Raw genomic sequence first — 23,771 nt, forward strand, 5'->3', positions numbered from 1 at the left:
AGAACCATAGGATAAATAAAGGGGGCATATAAGCAGACAACGAAACCTCTGACAATATTCAATGATTACATTTCTCAAAAACAGGTTATAGGCTACATGTGCACCACCAAGTCAGAACAGTACGCGAAATTAAGAGGTGAAAATAGACCAAATGATTAGGGTGAGGCACATGGGCTACTAACAGCTTACTACACAACATACACTTAGTATTACTTTCTTAGCTACAGTATACAGATCTCCCTTGCATATTACATCATTTATGCAGCAGCATTATAAGACATTTATGGATTCACCTTGTTGTGCTGTGCTCCCTTGAACAGGAAGATGGCGCGGCGGTCCTTCGTGGGCGAATTCGGTCATCAAAGTCTGGCATTCTCTAGATTTATGGTGCTTTCAAGACAACTGGGAACTCTGAAAAATCATGATGACCTCAATGATCTTTAGGTTGGTGCTCTAGAAAGGCCCGAGTTCCGGATTTACAATTCTGAGTTGGATGAAAGTTCAAAACGTATTTTCCCGGTCGTATCTTGTTTTTCGCAAGTTTCCAGTTGTCTTGAACTCACTAAAGTCCGATTTTGCAGTTCTGAGTTAAGTTGTTTTGAGCGTGGTACAAATAATGCTTAATTGACAGTCTGGCCAATGTTGAATGTTTATCATTTTAAACAAGGAAAAGAGACCCACACCGCCACTCCACTGAATAGCAGGCAATTGATTGCATTGCAATGCTTCCAGTTAGCCACTGATTCCTTCCAAACCACTCATTGTCTAATTTGCGATTTCCAACTTGTTGTAATGTTTATGTCCAATGAGCACGGATAGGTTTTATCTATAATTTCTCTTCGTTATTTCTCTTCATATGACACAGATTAGAAAGGATTTGCCAGTAGATTGTCAACTTGATTCATGATGACTGCTAGCTAAGATTTTGAAAGTATGATGTTGACATGATCAGTCCAATCAAAGATATAACGTGATTTGACGTCATTTTATCTGTGGCCAATGAACTTGAGCCTTCACTTCTAACGTAACTCTATGGCAGCACCCAAGGGGCTTGAATTTTCTAGCTCTACCCTTAGACTTGGCAGTGACGTAGTGTCCCCATGAGTGACAGAACACTGACCAATCACGGCACAGCGCTCTCCATATTTTCTGCTGGCTTGCCCCACCAACACAGAATGCACTGAGCTAGCCTGAAACTCCTGCATTTTGGAGCTGCCCTACTAAAAAAAAAACGTTAAAAAAGGAGACCTTGTTTGTATGCGGCTTTATTTACTCAATTCTATATATTTTGTACATTGTGTGCAAACTGATGACTTTTTTTTGCTTAAAATGTGTGGCTCAAAACAGGTGGGGCTCTGCCTAACCTACCCTGAATGACGAGTCGCCACTGCACATGAGTAACCGCCATTCGCTTTGGCCCTGGTTGCATCCTTATCACACTGGCAGCCATGTTGGGTCGTTCATTCCTTGGGCAAGACTATTCAACTTCACAATTTTTTTACAACCACATTTCTCCTCCTGCAGGCTGCTGATGAGCTGGTTGCTGACACGCTGGTCCTGGCTGCTGACGGGCTGGCTAAGGGTCAATCTCATCCTCTTCTTCCAACTCACCGTCAGACTCCGAATTGACAGTGACATGATATTCTGAAAATTCTTCATCTTCCAAAGTTGAAGATGCACTGTCCACACTAGCTTCTCTCTCTGCAAAAAATGTTTCTAAGGCCCTTTGAGCAGAGATTATTTTTTCCATAATGTTTGATTGTGGTAAGGAGCCACACATATAAAGCTAATTATTGGTTGTGTTCCTCCCCCAACTTGCACCTGGCTGGGGTAGTGTGGGAAAATACTGCATTTTTTACAATGTATTGAAATAACATTGTGTCGTTTCACACACTACAAAGGGTAAAGAGTGGGAGACAGGCAGGGAGACAGACACTTTTATTACCCTCGGGTCCAGTGAATCGAACACCACATATGTAATATAAATGTGTAGGTTGGTGTAGTGTGCACTCAATGAAAGTGTTATTTTACATGTTGTTCACAGAAAATGCGCCAAGAACAGGTTGAAAAAAATAATTACATTGTATCATTAACCCACACAAGGGTTAAGTACTGGACTAAGACAATCCATCTAACCTAATTTCTTGCTAGCGTGGTTTTGTTTTTTTCCCCTGGTCCTTTTTTCTAGGTTTCTTCTTAAATTCCTTTCTCGGTTTCCCCTGGTGTTTTGAGTTGGGAGTGAGTGAAGGACGAAGGGAGAGGACGTGAGGTAGTGAGGGAAAACTAGCCTTGTGATTGGGCATCAGTGTGACAGTCCTTCGGTCAAGCCCAGCTAGGCTACTTATTACACAGGTGAAAGTGGACTTAAAATCCTCTGCAGTCACGTTCTTTAACACCAGACTCCTCTGGATCACCCTGCCGTCCTCTGATGCTGATCTGAAACCACCACATTTACAACTCTTAGCCAACTATCCCGCCACAGTATAACATCTCAACAGAACTCACACTGTGGACTTTGCCTACTCTACATGTGTGGTTCAAATATAAAAACAGCAGTACAGTATTAACAGCATCGTTAAAAGAGAAGAAATTAAGGGACATGGTTTAGTGTGGATTTCAAAAGCTTCCAATAAAGTATGTGAAGACAACCCCTAGTACTTACTCCTCTGTTTCTGATACTCTGCCATCAGTGAAGGCTACCTCTGGGAAGGTTCTGTTGACCAGCCAGTAGACATGGGTAAAGTCATCAGGAAGGCCTGGGTCTGCTTTACATTCAATAATCAACTGCTCTCCTGTGTATGACAAACACATCCTGTTTGTTAAAAACGGTGGTTCCTAACCAACACCAGAATATAATTATCTGACCGCACACCCAGCAACACTGGAGGTAAAGACCAGGTAATCTTTGAGTTCAAACACTCAAGAGTATCCATGATTGATAGGCCACTCAAAAAATAAAAATAAACTGAGATGACAGGATTCTTTACCTGGAACAGCTCTTATTTTGGACCTATGGGGTTGGAGGATTCTGGGAGACGGCACCTCTGTGGAATCTGGACAATATCAACTGAAGTTAGAGACACTTTGAAACATAAAAAAATGTTGTATGCAGGAAGATAGACGGACACACACACACCTGCAGTGGCCTCTGAGCGCAGGACCCCAAAAAAACCCATGAAGGCTGTAGAAGAGATGGAGCACACCCTCAGCCATTGCGTAACACAGGCACATACACACAGAAATGTAAATACATATGCAGCAGAAACATCCACATACATCAGTGAACGTGTGTGTGAGAATGTTAGAGGATCTCTTACCTAGGAGAAGAATCGTCAACTGCATACTTGCTTCTGTCCGATTACTGTGCGAGTTGGTCAACAAAGCTAGTTGTAACAACACCGTCTCATTTACTTACTATATATGCACAGTTACTTCCTCTTAACTCACCCACGCTGACCAACAACACACAAGGAAATTCCCTATCAAGTTATTTAGCATATTTATGTTAGACACAATCAAGATTAAATTAGTTAAGACATTTTGACCTCAAATGTTACTTTGATATATGCAGGTCACATTTCTCAAGTGTAATATACCCTCTACCATATGACTTAAGTGCGACTCACATGGATATGAATCATAAGAAATGTGAAATATTGTGATGAAATACACATACTTTCATACTTACACATACTTTCACTGCTTACCTGTATTCTTCACAAGAGCATTCTAAAAGAAGAACGTCATATTTCAATGGCCACACTCAATCCTAGTCCAGGGTGGCCTGACTGGCATCAGTCTGGTATGTTTCTTCATATGACGAGAACTATACTGCATCTTAACGGAACAGGAAGTATAATATTCTGGAAATGATACACAAAATCCCCCAGGTCATGAAGGGTCTATACTAGTGGATCTGGTCTGAATTAAGTAATGTCTACACCTGATCTTGACTGTGTCACATTTAATAACAGACAATCAAAAGAACAAAAACAAAAACCAAGAAAGTAAATAGACAACCAAAATGATCAAATTATATTCACCTTTTTGCATATTCTTTTACGGTACCTATTCCTTGAGAGTCATCTGGGCTGAACACAGACACGAGCAGCCGTCTGAGGGAGGCGTGAGGGGGACATATTGTAGTTCCCCTCTTAAAGAGATGAAGTCTGTAGTAGGATAGGACACACTGTCTTGAGCCCAGTGCTCCTGAGAGACTAGAAACCCTCACCCCAGCAGCCACATTCAACCAGGACCTCCACTAACAAAAGGTACAGATGTAACACACAAAACGAAGACTGGCATTCTACAACGCTCCCCTCACGTATCTGGGCCGTGTCAGCCACTCATTACCATAGAAAGCAAAAGTTAAGACAAATTACTTTTGAAAAGCATCTCCAAACAACTGAGGACCATTTTACTAAGCAATGAAATGTACACTGCATTTGTTTAAAACGTTTTGATTGACTAAACAAAAATACAATAAAAGGATATCCAAACCCAGGTTACTAGTCAAATTCTAAAACATCTAAAATACAGATACTATGTGCCTATACATATATACAAATAGTACATGTACAGACACAGTTTATAATAGATGTTCTTATAAGTCCATGGTGAGGCCTCCTAGTCAGGCCAGTGCATTATCTACCATCTCCATATGGCTTGTGTGTCCTTCCCCACTCTCCCAGGTCACTCCAGCCCCAGGATGTAGTTGATGCCTTGCACAAGTCCAATGATTACTGGTTGCCAAGCGACAAGGTAGCGGAGCCAGTCCAGGAGTTGTCCATACATGACATGTGGCCTCTCCCAGCTTCAGATGATGGGTCAAGGAGGCAGATAATTAAGTGACTACCCCACCCCTGATTCCAACCAATCTGACCCAACCAAACCTTAACTAAGCAATTCATTTAGAGTTGTAATAAAACACATCCAGCCTGTGACAATATGATTATTATAGATCCTTCAGGACACTACTAGAATCAGGCTGGATATTGGGGAATGGATAACATCTTCCCAATACATACAGTGCATTCAGAAAGTACTCAGACCTCTTCCCTTTTTCCACATTTTGATAAATTACAGCCTTATTCTAAAATGGATTAAATACATTTCTCCTCATCAATATACACACAATACCCCATAATGACACGGTGAAAACAGATTTTTTGTATTTTTTTGCAAATGCATTCCAAATTAAAAAATGAAACACCTTATTTGCGTAAGTATTTAGACCCTTAGCTATGAGACTCGAAATTGAGCTCAGGTGCATCCTGTTTCCACTGATCATCCTTGACATGTTTCTACAACTTAATTGGAGTCGACCTGTGGTAAATTCAATTGATTGTACATGATTTGGAAAGGCACACACCTGTCTATATAAGGTCCCACAGTTTACAGTGAATGTCAGAGCAAAAACCAAGCCATGAGGTCAAAGGAACTGTCTGTACAGCTTCGAGACAGGATTGTGTCAAGGCACAGATCTGGAGAAGGGCACCAAAAAATGTCTACAGCATCGAAGGACCCCAAGAACACAGTGGCCTCCATCATTCTTAAAATGGAAGAAGTTTGGAAACACCAAGACTCTTCCTAGAGTTGGGCGCCCGGCCACTCTGAGCAATCGGGGGAGAAGGGCCTTGGTCAGGGAGGTGACTAACAACCTGATGGTCACTCTGACATAGCTCTAGAGTTCCTCTGTGGAGATGGGAGAACCTTTCAGAAGGATAACCATCTCTGCAGCACTCCACCAATCAGGCATTTATGGTTGAGTGGCCAGACAGAAGCCACTCCTGAGTAAAAGGGACGACAGCCCACTTGGAGTTTGCCAAAAGGCACCGAAAGGACTCAGAACATGAGAAACAAGATTCTCTGGTCTGATGAAACCAAGATTGAACTCTTTGGCCTGAACGCCAAGTGTCACATCTGGAGGAAACCTGGCACCATCCCTATGGTGAAGCATGGTAGAGGCAGCATCATGCTGGGGGGATGTTTTTCAGTGGCAGTGACTGGGAGACTAGTAAGGATCGAGGGAAAGATGAACGTAGCAAAGTACAGAGATCCTTGATGAAGTCCTGAGCGCTCTGGAGCAGGTTCTCAGACTGAGAAGTTTCACCTTCCAACAGGACAAAGACCCTAAGCACACAGCCAAGACAATGCAGGAGTGGCTTCGGGACAAGTCCCTGAATGTCCTTGAATGGCCCAACCAGAGCCTGGACTTGAAACCGATCGAACAGCACTGGAGAGACCTGAAAATAGCTGTGCAGCGACGCTCCCCATCCAACCTGACAGAGCTTGAGAGGATCTTCAGAGAAGAATGGGAGAAACTTCTCTATTACAGGTGTGCCAAGCTTATAGCGTCATACCCAAGGAGACTCGAGGCTGTAATCGCTGCCAAAAGGTGCTTCAAGAAAGTACTGAGTAAAGGGTCATGAAAAAGTCAAAGGGTCTGAATACTTCCCGAATGCACTGGATATGATGAACCATTTCTTAACATCAATTAACAACTCTGCTCTAGGGCAGCCTTTCTTAAAGTATAGTCGTGAACATGCTAAATGGTGGGCCGCGACAGGTCAAAGAAAAAACCTATTGATATATAAAAATTAAAATTAATTGGGGGGGGTGGGGGACTCAGTCAGGGTCTCAACTTACTGTTAAGAGTTAGAACAGTTGAATACACAAGGTGCAATTTCAAAATTTGGTTGTGCTTCAGCAGTTTCTCTCTTGCTATGTCAGTAACTCAACAATTTTTAGATTGGTAAATTAGCTGGCTAGACTAACTAAACTTGTACTAATCATGGCCGAATACCAACCGGGCACGTACCCAGGGGCCCTGATCATATATCAATGTAGCTCAAAAGTCCCATGAACAACATCACTGTGTAAATGCTCCAATTCTGAAGCATTTACAGGAAACAACCTATTCCCATTACAGCCAAGCAAAATAACCCTGCCTCAACATTGACCCCACAGGGATCCCCGTGGCTTGGGACACAGGAAAACACAGCATTTCTCATTTGGGTCCCAGGCTGAAAAAGTTTTAGAACCCCTGCTCTAGGGTGTTATTTAGTAGAAATTGTGTGAAATTAAATGCGGTATGTATGCTGTGTTGGTCAAGAAAGGATTTGTGTATTGAGTGGTTGCAATGGAAACCCTTTCCCCTAAATCAGAAATAGCAGACAGCTGCGTCTGTTGAGTTTTTACAGCAGCAAAATAGGAACTGGAACTACTTTATGAAAGGTATCCATGAAGACAAAGCCACAACTATCAGACAATGGCTAACCTTGTTTTCAGAGGACTTCACCCGAGGTCCCTTCCCATAATATCCTGTTCCAGTTTGTGTTTACATATCAATGTGGCTCAAAAGTCCCATGAACAACATCACTGTATAAATGCTCCAATTCTGAAGCATTTTCAGGAAACAACCTATTCCCATCACAGTCAAGCAAAATAACCCGGCCTCAACATTTGCCATCTTATGTGCTTTGGACTGTGCGAATTCCAGTCATGCTGACAAACAGAGGGAGAGTGGGTGAAACAATGAGTGACAAAGGGCCACTTTGAGTGAGACCATCTGAATCTTAAAGACACACAACACAAAAAAAAGTCACACACTAAGACACACTACAAGAGATGAGAATATTAAATAGACAAGCACACAGATTTTAAACTGATAACTGCATGCGTTTTCCCCCTGCCTCTTAAATGCTGCCTATTACTGAATGTTTTACTGGATGTGCATTGTGTATTTTTGACTGTTTGTAGGATATTACTTAACCTGTGTGTTATATGTGCTGTGCTCGCTCCCTGACAGGTCATCATTGTAAATAAGAATTTGTTCTTAATTGACTTACCTATATAAATAAAAGTGAAAACTACATTTTAAAAACACACAAACATGTCATATGAGAGCAGAAGAGTAAAGGATACGGGTTACTGAACATCCTTTTCAGGTCCACCTTCTCTTTGCAGTACGGGCATATCTGCTTCTTTCCCACGATGCACCATCCTCGTATGCAGAATTCATGGAATCTGAGGCAGAGAGAGTTAAGGGAAAATTCCACCCAAAAACAATATTTTGGTATTTGTTTCAGTAGCCCATTGTTGACATGGTCCCAAAATGTTTTGCTTGTCAGCAATCAAGTTAAGATATAGAACTTTCAAAATACGGAAATCATGTATTCAACCCTAAAAACATTAGAATAACTACAAAATGAGGCCAAATATGAAACATTAGGTGAAATTGGGTCAAATGCTGTAGGCATAGCGTAAGGGCATACTGGAAAGTTTCTTCCTACTTCCCTGTGGCACACTGTAATAAACATATCAGCAACATCACCAGTAAGCTATTCAAATCTGATGTCCTCCAAATGTGAACATAGTTAACACAAATGCCATGAAACATGTGACATTACACCTCATGGAAGTCTAGTACAGGCAGTCAATACAGGAGATGACATAGGGCAACATTATTTACAGAAACAGGAAGTGAGACGGGCTCATGGTATAGTGTTATTGAGTCATGCGAACAACAGTCACATGTCAGAGATAAAGTTCATGTTTGGTCAATTTCCCTTTGGTGTTTGTGTGCGTAAACCACCTGTTTTCCACGACTGACTGACTGCCAGTTACGGCTTTTATGCAACAGACAAATCAGTTCTACCACATCATGCTCCTGTGTGTTATTCAAATTAGGTCAAATATGTTCATATTTATCTAGAGCATTTTTCTTAGAAGAAAAAGAATACACATGGTTGCAGGATAGTCTGTATGTGTTCTCGATGATTCCCTCGTCGCTGACATCAACCAGTATGGGCTGGCCACACACAGCGCAGATACTATCTGAGAGGTGCTTGGTGGGCATTCCAGACGCACTGTAGAACTAGAGAAGTCAGGGACACAATATAACGTGGCTGGACAGATACATAGCCTTGACAAAAACAAAAAAAAACGAGAATTTGTATACTCACCCCCACTGTCGATGCCATGACGTCTGCACACATTTCGGCAAAGTCCCTACCCAGGACACCATAGTACAGACCATAGAACAGTAAGGACACGCCAAAATCCATTGCGTCCTCTGGCTTTATTCTGGAAACAAAGTCAACCAAAAGCATCATCAATACTACTAGCATGATCAACATGTTACTACTTATCAAAGAAAGCTCTGGCACCTCCTCTGAAAATCTAAACTTATTTGAAGGTTTTTGAGAGAAAGTTACTAACTACACAAGCACGATCCTTGTAAACCACTGGTACTGTCCATAAATACACAATTGTGCCTAGAAATAACCAGAACATACCTAAATATCAAGTTGATGCCAAACAGTGTAAACATGACGACAGTGTAGCCCACTATCCCTGTGGCATAGCTGATCTTGTAGAGGAGGAGGAACCATTTGTAGACCAGCCTGTCCACAGAAATACAAGGGAACATTCAGACATATTTCAGCTAACTGGCAGAGGTAATGTGAAGAAACATAGATCAGTATTTTGCCTAGAGCAGCACTGGCTGCATGGCAGGTTAGATTTGGGGCTTGGGATTGGTGGCCCTCTTACCATGACTATTCTATCATGCATCACCTAGGCATTCGGTATAAAATAATTAGGTGGGTGCTTACATTTCTCCCATTTCACACATGTACAAGTGCAAATGTGTTTTTTTTTTGCATATCCCACTCCCCCTGACACACCCTCGAAGAGTGGGTCAGAGCAAGGTATCAGCCATTATTGGACGGCAACCCTGGACCAATTAGGGTTAAGTGCCTTGCTTAAGGGCACATGGACACCATTTTCACCTTGTCGGCTCAGGGTTTTGAATCAGCTACCTTTTGATTACTGGCCCAACACTCCTAACCACTAGGCTCTGCCGCCTCATATGTGGTGTTATACGGATGTGTGTAGACACTACCTGGGCTTGTGTATGGGGCCTTACCTAGGCGTGGTACACTCCAGGTGCTTGCGTGTGGCCCGGTAGGTAACGTATGCAGTGACCACAGAGAAGATGAACCACGTGACCAGAAACCTCCACCAGTGAAGCTTGGTGGTGAAGTACAGAGGAACCACCCACATCTGGAACAGAGTCACCAGCTACAAAAATAAAAAAGAACACACATTTTAAAGTACAGACACACTTGGGTAAATTTGAGACTGAATAACACTGAGAACCAGACTGTGTACAGTAGAAGGAACTGGTCTGTGGACAGTTTGTCTATACAGTATGTGAAGTGAGATTTGTATGATTTGCCTGCAGGCATGCTGTCTATTCCCTCTTTCTGCCCATAAGAGAGCATGCGTTTGTGTCTGCGTGAGCATGACTGTGCAGTGTGTATGTGTGTGGGTGTGAGAGAGAGAGTGAGATTATTTTACATTGTAGGACTTGGGGTGCCTCTGTTTCCATTGCACAAGGACCAGCTGGGCGATGACCAGGGTGACAATGAGGATAAGCACCATCTCAGCGTGCATGGCCTCATGGCCCTTGTGTTTCACATGCATCCTGGCATGCTCCAACCTACAGTATGGACACACACACAACAATCAACCTACTGCTCAGGCCAGGGTATCTGGATAGATTCTTATAAATTGACATATTCGTAACACATTACCAGTTTTCATTGGAAGGAAACATTGTTGATATACTTTAGAGCCCTTAGTTTATCATGTTTAACTTCACTTGACTTTTGTGATTTAAAGTGTGACACAAATCTAATTTTCAGCCAAAATGAATAATTGTGTTTTGAGACTGACCTCCACTTCTCCTCCGGTGACAGATGGGATAGGTCGACCTGAAGTGAGAACAAGCCAGACAATCACGACAGTTCCAAAGGCTTCTAACTCCATTAGTAATGTTCTACATACATGAACATGCATTCATTTAGAACATTCATTTAGAACCTTGTAAATAAACTGTCACAATTCATCTACTAAATACATCTACTAAATACAATGGTGGCATGCATAAAAAAATGGCCATGTTAACAAAACTGTCTGTAATCTGATCAGTGATTATGTGAATTGGGAGGCTGTTGATAGTGGACAGACGTGAACACTAAAATAAATGAACACTGCTGTCCAACAAAGAGAACATGCACAGTTTCTGTCCATTAGTGCTAAATGGTGAAAGAAATTGGCCTTTGGTACAAAGCATTGATTAGAGAGCTCGAGTCTGCGTCATGGAAAATATGCTATGTTTCGTGACAACCCTAACGTTACTACATCATTGACTCAATTGCTGTCTTAATATGACAAAAAAGGGTTGTCAAGTAAAAGCAGCGAATTTGGGGCAGGTAAACCAGAATTATCCATTTAACTATCTGTGGCTACCTAGCGTTAACTACCACGTACAGTACAAGGCAAGGGCCTGATGGTGGGTATAATGTGTTACGTTACAACAGGAATCTGTTCCGAATACTTCGTAAAGTATAAGGTTGCCAACAAACAACGCATAGAAAGGAGCATGATAAATTAATCTAGCTAACGAATAAGCATCAAATCACCAAGTAGCTTATTCTTAATGTTTGTTCATGGGCTACCAGAGTGAGGACAGACATTTTTCCGAATAAACGTGGTGAGCGAAAACCTTAATGTAATAGTCCACTCCTACCCGGTACTTTATTCTGCCGCTATACAACTTTATATGTGTTGTTTGTTGGCAACCTTGTCATTTACTTAGGTTATGGAACAGATTCCCGTTGGAACGTTCCACAAATTATACCCACCCAGGGCGTAATGATGGTCCTTGTACATTTGTCTTAGCTGACTGCACTATGATTGGATATATACTTGGTTTTCTAATGCACTCAATGATAGAATACCTGTCTGGCTAAAATGGGAAGACAACTGTGATGCTAGATAAAACTAACACCGTATGACGCTTACTCGCCGGTGGAAGAGGCAAGTCTATTCCATATTGGCAGCAACGTGCGCACTTTACAATTCACGCAATTCTTTTTTTTTTTCTGATTCTACAACGGTAACACCCTAACCTGATTTGGTTCATCGTGGTGTCCATGATCGTGTTCTACACCATCAACCTCCACCTCAAACACCCCCGCCATCTTCGGGAGTGCTGTCAATTCCTAGCGCATGCCATTTCCGGGTTGGAAAACCGGAGGGCCATAAACACTGCACGCGAGTTCCTTTTCCGTTTGGCAACACTCACAGCAGTGGTTGTTTTCTGGTGGCGGGGAAAAAGTACGAGTAACAAACGGTTCAACTGATGGTCTCTTGGATTTTACATAAACAGACAGCTAATTAATTTGACATTAATATGGCCCCAGTGAAAATTAAACACGTCGTTTCATTCACGTCACAGGTAAGTTCGTGTATTTAACTGTCAACTAACTTAGCTTACTGCAAGTAGACTAGGGCTAACTAGCAATGAGTAGCTAGCTAACTATAGTTAGATGCTCAATAACGTTAGGTAGTTAAATTATCTAGGCAGCTAGCATTAACCAAATGCATTTGGCATGATGAGAAAGGTTCAACTACTGGACAGCGTATGTAGCCATGTCACATGGGTTGCATCAGTAGCTATACATGTAGCTCCTAGCTAATTGTATTGAAATGGTGCAGGACCCCAAGAACTGTGTGGAGAACCTATGTGTTGTGGGTGGAGACAGCAGGTCGTGGCTGTGCAACCCCCAAGACCGAAGTGGAGTTCTCAGAGCAGAACTGCAGCTGGAGCGAGCCTCATACTTTGGATACATCGATGTGGGTAAGGCTCCTCAAGATTGACAATGAAGTTTATGTATTGTAGTAAACGCACAATGGGACACTTATCGTTTTGTTTTGATGTTCCATATAATTTAATGACTGTTTCCCAACTTGCTGTGTAATTTGTAGGGAACTGTGGATCTGCGTTCATTCAGATTGATGTCGGCCGGTCCTCTTGGCCCCTGGACCAGCCCTATATCACCCTGTTGCCAACAGCAACACTGATGAGTCCAGCAGAATCGCGACAGGGCACTGGGCTGACAGGAGTGAGAATGTTCAAGAAAGGTGAGACCAGATTTACTGGATGGATCTCAGCCCTATGACAATAGTAGGACTGATATGTCATGCAATATAGATGAAGGGATTGAGAATCAGTGTCCGAAGATGCTTCTTTAGTAACCCTCCTTTAGACAAAACAATTGACCCCCCCCCCCCCCCCCAGGTGATTTCCTGTCAGAAGGTGCAGAGGACAGCTGGGACCGGGTGAGAGTAACCTGCACCCAGCCTTTTAACAAGCGCTCTCAGTTTGGCCTGTCCTTCCTGCGCATCCGCAGCCCCCTGGAGGAGAGCGAGGAGGGCTCCACACAGACTTGCAAAGAGAACCAGGGTCAGGTGTGTGTATAGACTTGAGGGCTTGGCAGTGAACTCTTCAGAGAGAACGGTACAGTAAATCGCAGAGAACACCTCTGGGCCCGGTTTCATGATAGCAGTAGTTCTTGTTGCATCTTTCTTACAAAGGCCAAAGATATAACATGCGTTTCCCAAAACACCATGCAGAGAGAACGATCGCTAAGTGCGTTGTTAGAGTGTGTGTTGGTACTGATATGATCAAAAGAAAGGGAGTGCTGCTCTCATGTCAGCTTTCTCTACTCAAATCTTACCTTAACATTATAATTATTTCACAATACTTGATGACGGAACAGCTACTAGAAAGATATTACCACCTACGGCTGCAAATATCGAGGTGGCTTATTCTAATGCTTACCCTATAAAAATTCACTAAATCACCAATTTGTCACATTGCTGCCCACATGTTGGACTACATATGAATTATATTGAGACTTACAGACAGTAGCCAACAAGTAGCAGAATATAAATAAAATGATTGAACACGAGTCTATAGCTTACTGTTTATATTTTCATTTGAAGCGTCTTTTTATAAATCACTTGTTCCTACGGAGGTCCTAACGATAAACTTAGCCTTAAGATGCTTTTGGGAAACCAGGCCCAGGTCTCTTGGTCCACCCACCCCCTACGGGTGGTCAGCTCCCGCTCAGCCCAGTCAAAGCGCTTCTCTGTCCTGGCACCCCAATGGTGGAGCCAGCTTCCCCCTGATGCTAGGTCAGCAGAGTCCCTGCCCATCTTGCGAAACGGTTTGAACCCTACCTCAAATAGTATGTTAAATAAGACATCTGTCTTATTCCCCCCCCCAAAAATGTTTTGTTCTGGTTACAAGCATCTGCTAAATGACTGAATTATATTTAAACCAGATAAGAGTTGTAGATTTGTCTTCTTATGGGGTTGTTCCATATGATTTCTATCTTTTTCACTTTTACCCTGTATTCAAGAGTATACTGTGTCTCAACCAATAACAGGCACAACACAAACACTTCAGATGTAAGGGTTTAAGCTCCAACATTTGTGAAAATCTGATTTTAGGTGATTGCAATCATATGGAACGACCCTATGGTGATCGATTTGGACTGTTATGAAAAATGTAAGTGTGTGTATTCTTAAGCAGTAAGGCACAAGGGGGTGTGATAAATGGCCAATATACCACAACTAAAGGCTGTTCTTATGCGTGACGCATCGCTGAGTGCCTGGACACAGCCCCTAGCCGTGGTATATTAGCCATATACCACAAACCCCCGAGGTGCCTTATTGCTATTATAAACGGGTTACCAACGTAATTAGAGCAGTAAAAATAAATGTTTTGTCATACCCGTAGTATGTTAGCCAATCAGCATTCAGGGCTCGAACAACCCAGTTTATAATTTGGGAATATACAAGAGATATGTATTATTGGTAAACATCAGAGGCCAGAAGTGTGTGCTTGTATTCTCACTCTCCTTTGACCTTCTCTCTATTCAGACAACCCCAGACAAATCAGCATCAGGCGTGAGAGAATGGCTGTCGAGCCCTGCTGTGCAGAGAACCTTCTTTGGGGGAGCGAAAGGGTAAGTGGAGGAATTTAAAGTTTTGTATGAGGCACTGTCAAAAAGATTAGACAGCATTGAATGAATAAATACTTTTACAGAAAATCACTTACACCTTGGTTTGTCTCCCCCTGCTGTCAGGGAGGGTGTGGTTCTGAGCCGGACAGCTCGTATGGTCCTCACAGCGTCCCAGGCTGCCAGGCGTTCCCTTCCCCTTCCTTCCACTTCCTTGTCTCCCAGTCACACATCATCCTCTGGCACTCAGAATACAGCAACCTCTTCCCCTCCCACAGCCAAGCCAGATGCAACTACTCATATCCCCAACCAGGGAAAGCCAGGGGCTCATACAGCTACACACAACAAAGGCAAGCCAGTTGGAAATATACACCCTCACACAGGTAAACACCTCAGCTCTCAGAAATACCATGCAATTTGCGTGGTAATTTTGTTTTGGCAACACTAAACTTGACAAATGATAAGTTGTGATGTTTTTCAGCTTCAATGGCTTGTTTAAGCACAGTTCGCAGCTCCAAGGAAAATACTTCTCAAAGACAGCTGAAGAGAAAACCGAACTCCAAAAGCAGGTATTCCTCTACACTCCACCCCATGGATCATTTTGGGAGGGTAAGTTTATCCTGGATCTGCACATAGGAGCAACTTCTATCTCACAAGTATCTCTCAGCATGAATCTCTGTTCTTTACCTCCCTCCCAGGCAGAACCAGCTGAATGGCACCACCTCTAGTAAGCACGGAAAACCTGCAGTCTGTAAGAGGCCAATAGCTACTCTACAACACACTGCCACAGCCCCTCATCCTCACTCATCTCCAGAGCCTCAGGACACTGGTGACCTTGAGACCACATGCCCAATATGCGGAGGTGTGTTTATGTTGGTTTCTTATTCTGTCTCTTCATGGACTGTATGACATACTGTATATTGATTCACTGTTACAATCAACAGTAGTATTGACACCCGTTGTCTGTTCTTTCTCTATGCTGCAGTGTTCTTTACTGCAGAGTACCTGCCGCTCCACGCTGCCTCCTGCCAGCAGGTGAAGACCAGGAAGCTCCCTGGGGGGATTGTGACCCCTGTTCCACACCCCTTCCCTCTCTCTCTCGCCAGCCTAGAGGAGTCCATGGTGCCCTGCCCTCTCTGCTCCTTCACGTTCCCTCTGTCCCTCATCCAGATGCACGCCAGCACCTGTGGAGACCCCGTGGACCCCCATGTTATCTGGGTGGACTAGGAAAGAATGCATTGTATAGTAACACGTTTTTGCTTTTCATCAGTGGGCAGTGCAGCAAACGTGGACAATCTTTTGTTTTTAATATACTGTATGTATATTTGTATTTTACTGACTTGTTCTGTAGCTATATATACCTGGACAAATAATGAATCTCTCTCTGCCTACCTCTATTCACCACTCTGCTCTGAGTGATTGGTTCTCTCCTGAGCTCATTGAAGGCTGTTTGTTATTGCACTGTTTACACATGCTATGTGCTAATGATGACCTATAATATATTGTATACTATAAACAGCGTCAATCATAGACTGTTCAGTTCATCTTTTTTCGGAAGTTATCACATAATTGAAATGATCAATTAAATTAACTGTGATTTATATTGTCTTGTTGGCTGTTCCTTGTTTTTCTTCACCATTGAACTTGTTGCACAGGGAATGTTAATTACTCCTGCTACCTGTTAACAGCGTCTCATCTGCAACGTTTCCACTGGGGAGCATTTCCAATGATAATGTTAGAGGCTTGGTATGGAAGGCAGGGGCCACTCCCTGGTTTGGGTCTTGCCATGTGTGGAACACTGAAATGGTTGCTTTTTAATTAGTCCTGTCCCAGGAGAGTAGAGATGTGTTACTTGGTTTGTGGCGAGACATTCTAACCTGTGTACTCAGCCAAGAGCACATTACCACAGTAGGCCCAAACAGCAGTCAGTGGACCTCACTGCTGTTCTCTCCTACCAACCTCTTAGCCTCAAGAATAACCAGGGCGCTTGGATTTCCACCGATTTAATGTGAGGTTACCTTCCCACTACGGACAACAATTACTGTCTGTCACTTTCACTAAAGAAACATTGGGAAACCTCAAGGTTAGTGTATTTGAAACAAACTTAGCAAAGAAAAGATGTGAAACAGATTGAAATATGATGTAAAATGTGTAAAGAAGTATGGTATGAATTTTGTAGTAGAATGTAAGTTAATTTAGTTTAATACTGCAATAATAAACTTAAATTGTAAAGCTTCTTTCATACATTATTTACAGCTCAAAGTGCTTTACAATGAGACTACAAATGATTTAAAAATCAGTAAACAAAATACATAAAATGAAGGAAAAAAATGACAGGAATGAATATGAACAGATTTACTAGAATAGAAACCTATTATTACTGATGGTCTTGATAGTATCTTGCAATTTCATCTAGGAGTGGTCCTCATAGTAACATTACATTGTGTCTACTTATGTCTTCATAATGTTTATTCCTGTTAATTTCTCAGATTATAATGCTATTTTATCCTGTGTCATACCTTGACACTGCATGGTACTCACAAATTCCCTTCATGAATATCTTAATGTTCATCTGTAGACTACCCAGTGCAAACAAATGATTTAATAGTGATTTGTGTTTTGCAGTTTTATTATACATTTTTGTATTGATTAATGGTTTGGATTCAGAAATATCAAAGCAATGAACTCTGTGTCTCCTTGTGGTTTTAGCTAGAGCAGGAGATGGTGAACAAGAAAAGGCGTGGATGAGTGCCATCCAGGATGGGAACATAATGATGGTGTGGCCTGCTGAAGCCTGGCGACGGCATCATCCATCAGCTGGAGGCCCTCAACCTGTCCATCCACCTGGGCAACAAGTTTGACTTCTGCCAGATCCATGAGGCTCTACTGGTCGCCGTCGACACCAACCAGCCCTGTGTGGTGAAGAGGCTCCTCCACTGCCTGGACCAGGAGAAGAGCAACAAGATGGACGTGCATGACCATCTTCGACCACTCCATTGACGACTTGCAGTTTGCCCCCGGCATGATCCCGCTGACCCTGGCCTGTCAGAAGGACCTGTATGAGATTGTCACCATGCTGACCTAGAAGGGCCACGTCATCCCACGTTCACACAAGATCACCTGTGCCTGTAGAGTGCTGGAATGGGCGGCAATATGACCTGCTGAAGTTCTCCCTGTCTCAACGCCTACAGTGGCATTGACAGTATGGCCTATCTGTCCATCACCTCATACAACGCCATGCTCAGTGCCTTCGGCCTCGGAAGGGAGATCCGTAAGCTTCCAAGAAGGAACCTGAGTTCAAGGTTAGATCCTGTTTGTGCATATGCCCATATAGTCACTATGCACAAAGTATGTGGTGCATTACCCTGGAACTAATCTCTCTTGGACAGACTACGTAAAAATAAAGAATGCAAGATTTAAATTCTGGCTAAACCGATATTACCCTGGAACAGGAATACAACCATACTGGGCAATGAATGTTTTAATTGTAACTATAACTTGTTACCATACTATTACCATGTTGTTACCATTTTATTCCCTGCTGCCCTATATACATAGACATGGAATCACTGGCCACTTTAATAATGTTTGCATACTGCTTTACTAATCTCATATGCCTTCGGAAAGTATTCAGACCCCTTGACTTTTTCCACATTTTGTTACGTTACAGCCTTATTCTAAAATTGATTTTTTTTTCATCCTCAGTAATCTACACACAATACCCCATAATGACAAAGTGAAAACAGGTTTTTAGAAATGTTTTAAATGTATTAAAAAAATACCTTATTTACATAAATATTCAGACCCTTTACTATGAGACTCAAAATTGAGCTCAGGTGCATCCTGTTTCCCATGATCATCCTTGAGATGTTTCTACAACTTGATTGAAGTCCACCTGCAGTAAATTCAATTGATTGGACATGATTTGGAAAGGCACACACCCGTCTATATGGTTCCATGGTTGACAGTGCATGTCAGAGCAAAAACCAAGCAATGACGTTGAAGAAATTGTTCGTAGAGCTCCGAGACAGAATTGTGTCGAGGCACAAATATGGGGAAGGGTACCAAAAAATGTCTGCAGCATTCAACGTCCCCAAGAACACAGTGGCCTCCTTCATTCTTAAATGGAAGAGAACTGGCTGCCCCAGCCAAACTGAACAATCGGGGGAGAAGGGCCTTGTCAGGGAGGTGACCAAGAACCCGATGGTCACTCTGACATAGCTCTAGAGTTCCTCTGTGGAGATGGGAGAACCTTCCAGAAGGACAACCATCTCTGCAGCACTCCACCAATCAGGCCTTTATGGTAGAGTGGCCAGACGGAAGCCACTCCTCAGTAAAATGCACATGACAGCCCACTTGGAGTTTACCAAAAGGCACCTAAAGACTCTGACCATAAGAAACTAGATTCTCTTTTCTGATGAAACCAAGATGGAACTCTTTGGCCTGCAAACCTACCACCATCCCTAAGGTGAAGGTAGGGAAGTTTTTCAGTGGCAGGGACTGGGAGACTAGTCAGGATCGAGGCAAAGATGGATGGAGCAAAGTACAGAGAGATCCTTAATGAAAACCTGCTCCAGAGTGCTCAAGACCTCAGACTGGGGTGACGGTTCACCTTCCAGGGACAACGACCCTAAGCACACAGCCAAGACAATGCAGGAGTGGCTTTGGGACAAGTCTCTGAATGTCCTTGAGTGGCCCAGCCAGAGCCTGTACTTGCACTCGATCTAACATCTCTGGAAAGACCTGAAAATAGCTGCACAGCAATGCTCCCCATCCACCCTGACAGAGCTTGAGATCCGCAGAGAAGAACGGGAGAAATTCCCCAAATACAGGTGTGCCAAGCTTGTAGCGTCATACCCAAGAAGACTCCAGGCTGTAATCGCTGACAAAGGTGCTTTAACAAAGTACTGACTAAAGGGTCTGAATACTAATGTAAATGTGATTTCGGCTTAATTTTTTAGCAAATATATTTTTTTAACTGTTTTTGCTTTGTCATTATGGGTTATGGTGTGTAGATTGAGAAAAAAATACAATTTAATCAATTTTAGAATAAGGCCGTAACCAAACAAAATGTGGAAAAAGTCCAGGGGTCTGAATACTTTCCGAAGGCACTGTATATACTGTATTCTATTCTACTGTATATTGCTCGTCGTAATATTTATATTTCTTAATTCCATTTTTGTCACGCCCTGACCATAGAGAGCCCTCGGTTCTCTATGGTGTTTAGGTCAGCTCGTGACTGGGGGGGTTCTAGTTTATAGATTTCTAGGTTGGTGGTTTGTGTGGTTCCCAATTAGAGGCAGTTGGTAATCGGTGCCTCTAATTGGGGATCATATTTAGGTAGGCTTTTTCCCACCTGCATTTGTGGGATATTGCTTTGTGTTTGTGCATGTGCACCACGTAGTCACGTTTAGTTGTTCGTTTATTGTTATATATATTTTTTAAAGTTTCTCTTTTAATTAAATATGTGGAACTCAACATCCGCTGCACCTTGGTCCTGTTCTTACGACAGCCGTGACAATTTTACTTTTAGATATGTGTGTATTGTGAATTGTTAGATACTACTGTTGAAGCTAGGAACACAAGCATTTTGCTACACCCGCAATAACATCTGCATGTGACCAATATAATTTGATTTGATCTATTCTGTGCTGTTATGTAAGTGTTATTAGGTTGTTTGTCTGAGTGGTTGTTTGTGTTATCTCTTCCACAGCCTCAGTACCTGTGTCTGGAGGAGCTGTGCCAGGAGTTTGCGGTGGAGCTGCTGGGGATTGTCCTTAACCAGAGTAAGGTCACCACCATCCTGAACAGCTGTGGAGACTGAAACCAGGACGCCCTTCACCAGCAAGTGTTCGAGGAGGGCATCCCAAACCTGACCCGCCTGAGGCTCGCCGTAAACTACAATCAGAAACAGGTAGAGCCACAGTCAAATCAAATCAAATCAAATTTTATTTGTCACATACACATGGTTAGCAGATGTTAATGCGAGTGTAGCGAAATGCTTGTTCTTCTAGTTCCGACAATGCAGTAATAACAAGTAATCTAACTAACAATTCCAAAACTACTGTCTTGTACACAGTGTAAGGGGATAAAGAATATGTACATAAGGCTATAATATATATATAGGATATATATAGTCATCTACAACCAGAAATGGGTAGAGCCACAGTCATCTATAACCAGAAACGGGTAGAGCCCAGTCATCTATAACCAGAAACGGGTAGAGCCCAGTCATCTATAACCAGAAACGGGTAGAGCCCAGTCATCTATAACCAGAAACGGGTAGAGCCCAGTCATCTATAACCAGAAACGGGTAGAGCCCAGTCATCTATAACCAGAAACGGGTAGAGCCCAGTCATCTATAACCAGAAACGGGTAGAGCCCAGTCATCTATAACCAGAAACGGGTAGAGCCCAGTCATCTATAACCAGAAACGGGTAGAGCCCAGTCATCTATAACCAGAAACGGGTAGAGCCCAGTCATCTATGACCAGAAACGGGTAGAGCCCAGTCATCTATGACCAGAAACGGGTAGAGCCCAGTCATCTATGACCAGAAACGGGTAGAGCCCAGTCATCTATGACCAGAAACGGGTAGAGCCCAGTCATCTATGACCAGAAACAGGTAGAGCACAGTCATCTATAACCAGAAACGGGTAGAGCCACAAGCAGCTACAGAGCTAGTAGATTCTCAGTGGTGTTATTTGGGGTGCTGCTGTCAATGATTTACAGTATGATGAACATGTTCAGTGAGATAGTGTATCCCTCTCTATATGTCCTGTTTGTGAATTGTGGCCACTCTTTCTCTCTCTCTGGTTTGTGGCACACCCTATCTGCCAGCAGGTGCTGTCCACTATTTGGTGTGGGAACCTGTCTGGCTGGAGGGGAAGCAGGATGAAAGCTGCTGGTGTCTGTGGGGGGATCTTCTTCCCCATGCCCCTCCCCTGCCTCGTCTACTGGTTTGCATCCACGTCCAAGCTCAGATGTCCTGAAGTTCTGTAAAGGTGGTGATGTTGTATGGGCCTTGTGTGACTCTGCTTGGGTCTGTCTTGGGCCTGCAGAGGTATGGCTCAGTTTTCTCAAGTATTTGCTCTTGGCTATGTTTATACTCCAGTGGAGGTTGCTGAGTAGAGAACGGCTCATAATAATGTCTGTAATGGAGTAAATGGAATGGCATCAAACACATGGAAACAATGTATTTGATACCGTTCCACCTTTTCTGCTCCAGTCATTACCACGAGCCCGTGCTCCCCAATTAAGGGGCCACCAGCCTCCTGTGACATATTCTACTGTATGTCTCTCAGGTGGGAAAGATACTTTAGATTTCAGTGATTAAGTTTCTTCTTCACTCGGCCTCCTATATGTGGTTCCTCATCACGTTGTTGGGAGAGTCCATCACCATGGAGTTGTATAGAGACCAGTTTGCTTCGCACTGCTCATTCCACATGGTGTGGGTGGTCGATAGGTTAGTTTGTTGGTCTATAGAAATTAGTCTCTTCTCTCTACCTAGGTTCGTGTTCATATTCATGATAATTGGAATAGCTTTCCTCTGTGGTATCAATAACATATATGTTCCTTAAGTCACCCAATCATATCTTGGAAGGGAAAGAAAAGAAAATGTTGAAGTACACTACTACCTAGCTTCATTCTTGTTAGATCACTCATGATAATCATAATCCTCCCAACCCTGACTCCATTCCATAGGTTTAATGAGACTTTTCGTTTCCTGTTCTGGACCATGTTTGGGGTGGCAAACCAGGACTATATGGACATGTCCGAGTTTGTGGTGGCATGATCCTTTATGGCATCTTCAACTTCGTCATCGTGCTGCACAATATGCTCATTGCATCAATGATCACCAACTCCTGCCAGAAGATTGAGGCGAGATCAGATTAAACTCAAGAAACCTGGCTCTTAATTTGTCCACCTCAAGGGCAGGATAATGCCTTAGAATGGAAGAAACTGCTTCCCAATGTAGCAGATAAAAGTGTTTCAAAGCTCAAATTCTAGACCTTTGTGACACAAAGGTAAAGTTTAGGAGAGATTCTAGGATGGGCCCTGACTGCTGCTTACCTGTCTCCTCTCAGGATGTCGCTGACCTTGAGTGGAAATTTGCCCGATCTAAGCTCTCGGAGTTACTTCAGAGGTCTCACCATGCCTGTCCCCTTCAACATCATTCCCTCCCCTAAGGCCTTTTTCTACCTCATATGGTAGGTTATACTGTGTGTATGTGTGTTATACAGCCAACTTCCTCTACCAACAATAGAACAACCTCTATCTCAAAGGTCAGTTTCATCTCATATTTAATATTCCACCTTCTGTCCTCTAATTGGTGTGGGAACCTGTCTGGCTGGAGGGGAAGCAGGACCTTCTATTCCACCTTCTTCCCCACCATCTCGTTGGCGCTTACCTTTTTATATCTGGCCCCAGGTTAAGGTGGGGCCAGATGAAGCAGAACAGGAGGTGGTGGGGCCAGATGGAGCAGAACAGGAGGTGGTGGGGCCAGATGGAGCAGAACAGGAGGTGGTGGGGCCAGATGGAGCAGAACAGGAGGTGATGGGGCCAGATGGAGCAGAACAGGAGGTGGAGCCCAGATGGAGCAGAACAGGAGGTGGTGGGGCCAGATGAAGCAGAACAGGAGGTGGTGGGGCCAGATGGAGCAGAACAGGAGGTGGAGCCCAGATGGAGCAGAACAGGAGGTGGGGCCAGATGGAGCAGAACAGGAGGTGGGGCAAGATGGAGCAGAACAGGAGGTGGAGCCCAGATGGAGCAGAACAGGAGGTGGGGCCAGATGGAGCAGAGGGGACGAAGCAGGTAGGAGACATGGATGTTGTGAAGATGGAGGAGGGGAGAGTTGATGGAGGGAAGGGAGAGAGAAGGGTGGAGGGGGG

At 43.3% G+C, this 23,771-nt stretch overlaps 2 protein-coding genes and 1 pseudogene across 4 annotated transcripts; 1 reads left to right on the forward strand and 2 right to left on the reverse strand.

Annotated features, from left to right (window-relative positions):
• Nucleotides 1-1,922: 1,922 nt before the first annotated feature.
• Nucleotides 1,923-3,846, reverse strand: LOC139418334 (interleukin-1 receptor type 2-like). Its single transcript, XM_071167708.1, has 6 exons — nt 3,708-3,846; nt 3,318-3,383; nt 3,137-3,181; nt 2,988-3,053; nt 2,663-2,792; nt 1,923-2,436 (listed from the first exon to the last, which is right to left on the reverse strand). The coding sequence occupies exons 2-6, from the start codon at nt 3,340-3,342 to the stop codon at nt 2,148-2,150; spliced, it is 555 nt and encodes a 184-aa protein (XP_071023809.1). The 5' UTR covers nt 3,343-3,383; nt 3,708-3,846; the 3' UTR covers nt 1,923-2,147.
• LOC139418333 (E3 ubiquitin ligase RNF121-like) lies at nt 3,708-12,175 on the reverse strand. 3 transcript variants are annotated; one of them, XR_011635305.1, is made up of 11 exons: nt 11,982-12,175; nt 10,744-10,781; nt 10,366-10,507; nt 9,932-10,086; nt 9,300-9,407; nt 8,967-9,087; nt 8,745-8,878; nt 7,927-8,028; nt 4,652-4,813; nt 4,044-4,169; nt 3,708-3,863 (listed from the first exon to the last, which is right to left on the reverse strand). XR_011635305.1 is itself a non-coding variant. In XM_071167707.1 (10 exons), exons 1-9 carry the CDS (start codon nt 12,051-12,053, stop codon nt 4,693-4,695), a joined length of 993 nt encoding a protein of 330 aa, XP_071023808.1. In that variant the 5' UTR covers nt 12,054-12,175; the 3' UTR covers nt 4,037-4,169; nt 4,652-4,692. The 3 variants fall into 3 exon arrangements, 2 of the variants coding, with proteins under 2 accessions (XP_071023807.1, XP_071023808.1); XM_071167707.1 differs by lacking the exon at nt 3,708-3,863 and having other exon boundaries at nt 4,037-4,169; XM_071167706.1 differs by lacking the exon at nt 3,708-3,863 and having other exon boundaries at nt 3,948-4,813.
• On the forward strand, nt 12,136-22,675 carry LOC139419219 (short transient receptor potential channel 2-like; annotated as a pseudogene).
• Nucleotides 22,676-23,771: the final 1,096 nt, after the last annotated feature.

The sequence above is a fragment of the Oncorhynchus clarkii genome, chromosome 10 (assembly GCF_045791955.1).
Source record: "Oncorhynchus clarkii lewisi isolate Uvic-CL-2024 chromosome 10, UVic_Ocla_1.0, whole genome shotgun sequence".
Classification (NCBI taxonomy): Eukaryota; Metazoa; Chordata; class Actinopteri; order Salmoniformes; family Salmonidae; genus Oncorhynchus; species Oncorhynchus clarkii.

Coding starts and splice junctions, on each gene's coding strand:
- LOC139418334 (XM_071167708.1), bottom strand. CDS start 3,342: ATGCAGTTGACGATTCTTCTCCTAG. Junction 3,182..3,317: donor GTTGACGATTCTTCTCCTAG/GTAAGAGATCCT, acceptor TCTCTTCTACAG/CCTTCATGGGTTTTTTTGGG. Junction 2,793..2,987: donor CAAAATAAGAGCTGTTCCAG/GTAAAGAATCCT, acceptor TGTCATACACAG/GAGAGCAGTTGATTATTGAA.
- LOC139418333 (XM_071167706.1), bottom strand. CDS start 12,053: ATGGCGGGGGTGTTTGAGGTGGAGGTTGATGGTGTAGAACACGATCAT. Junction 10,508..10,743: donor TCACCGGAGGAGAAGTGGAG/GTCAGTCTCAAA, acceptor TCCATACTGTAG/GTTGGAGCATGCCAGGATGC. Junction 9,408..9,931: donor CTGGAGTGTACCACGCCTAG/GTAAGGCCCCAT, acceptor TTCTGTGGACAG/GCTGGTCTACAAATGGTTCC.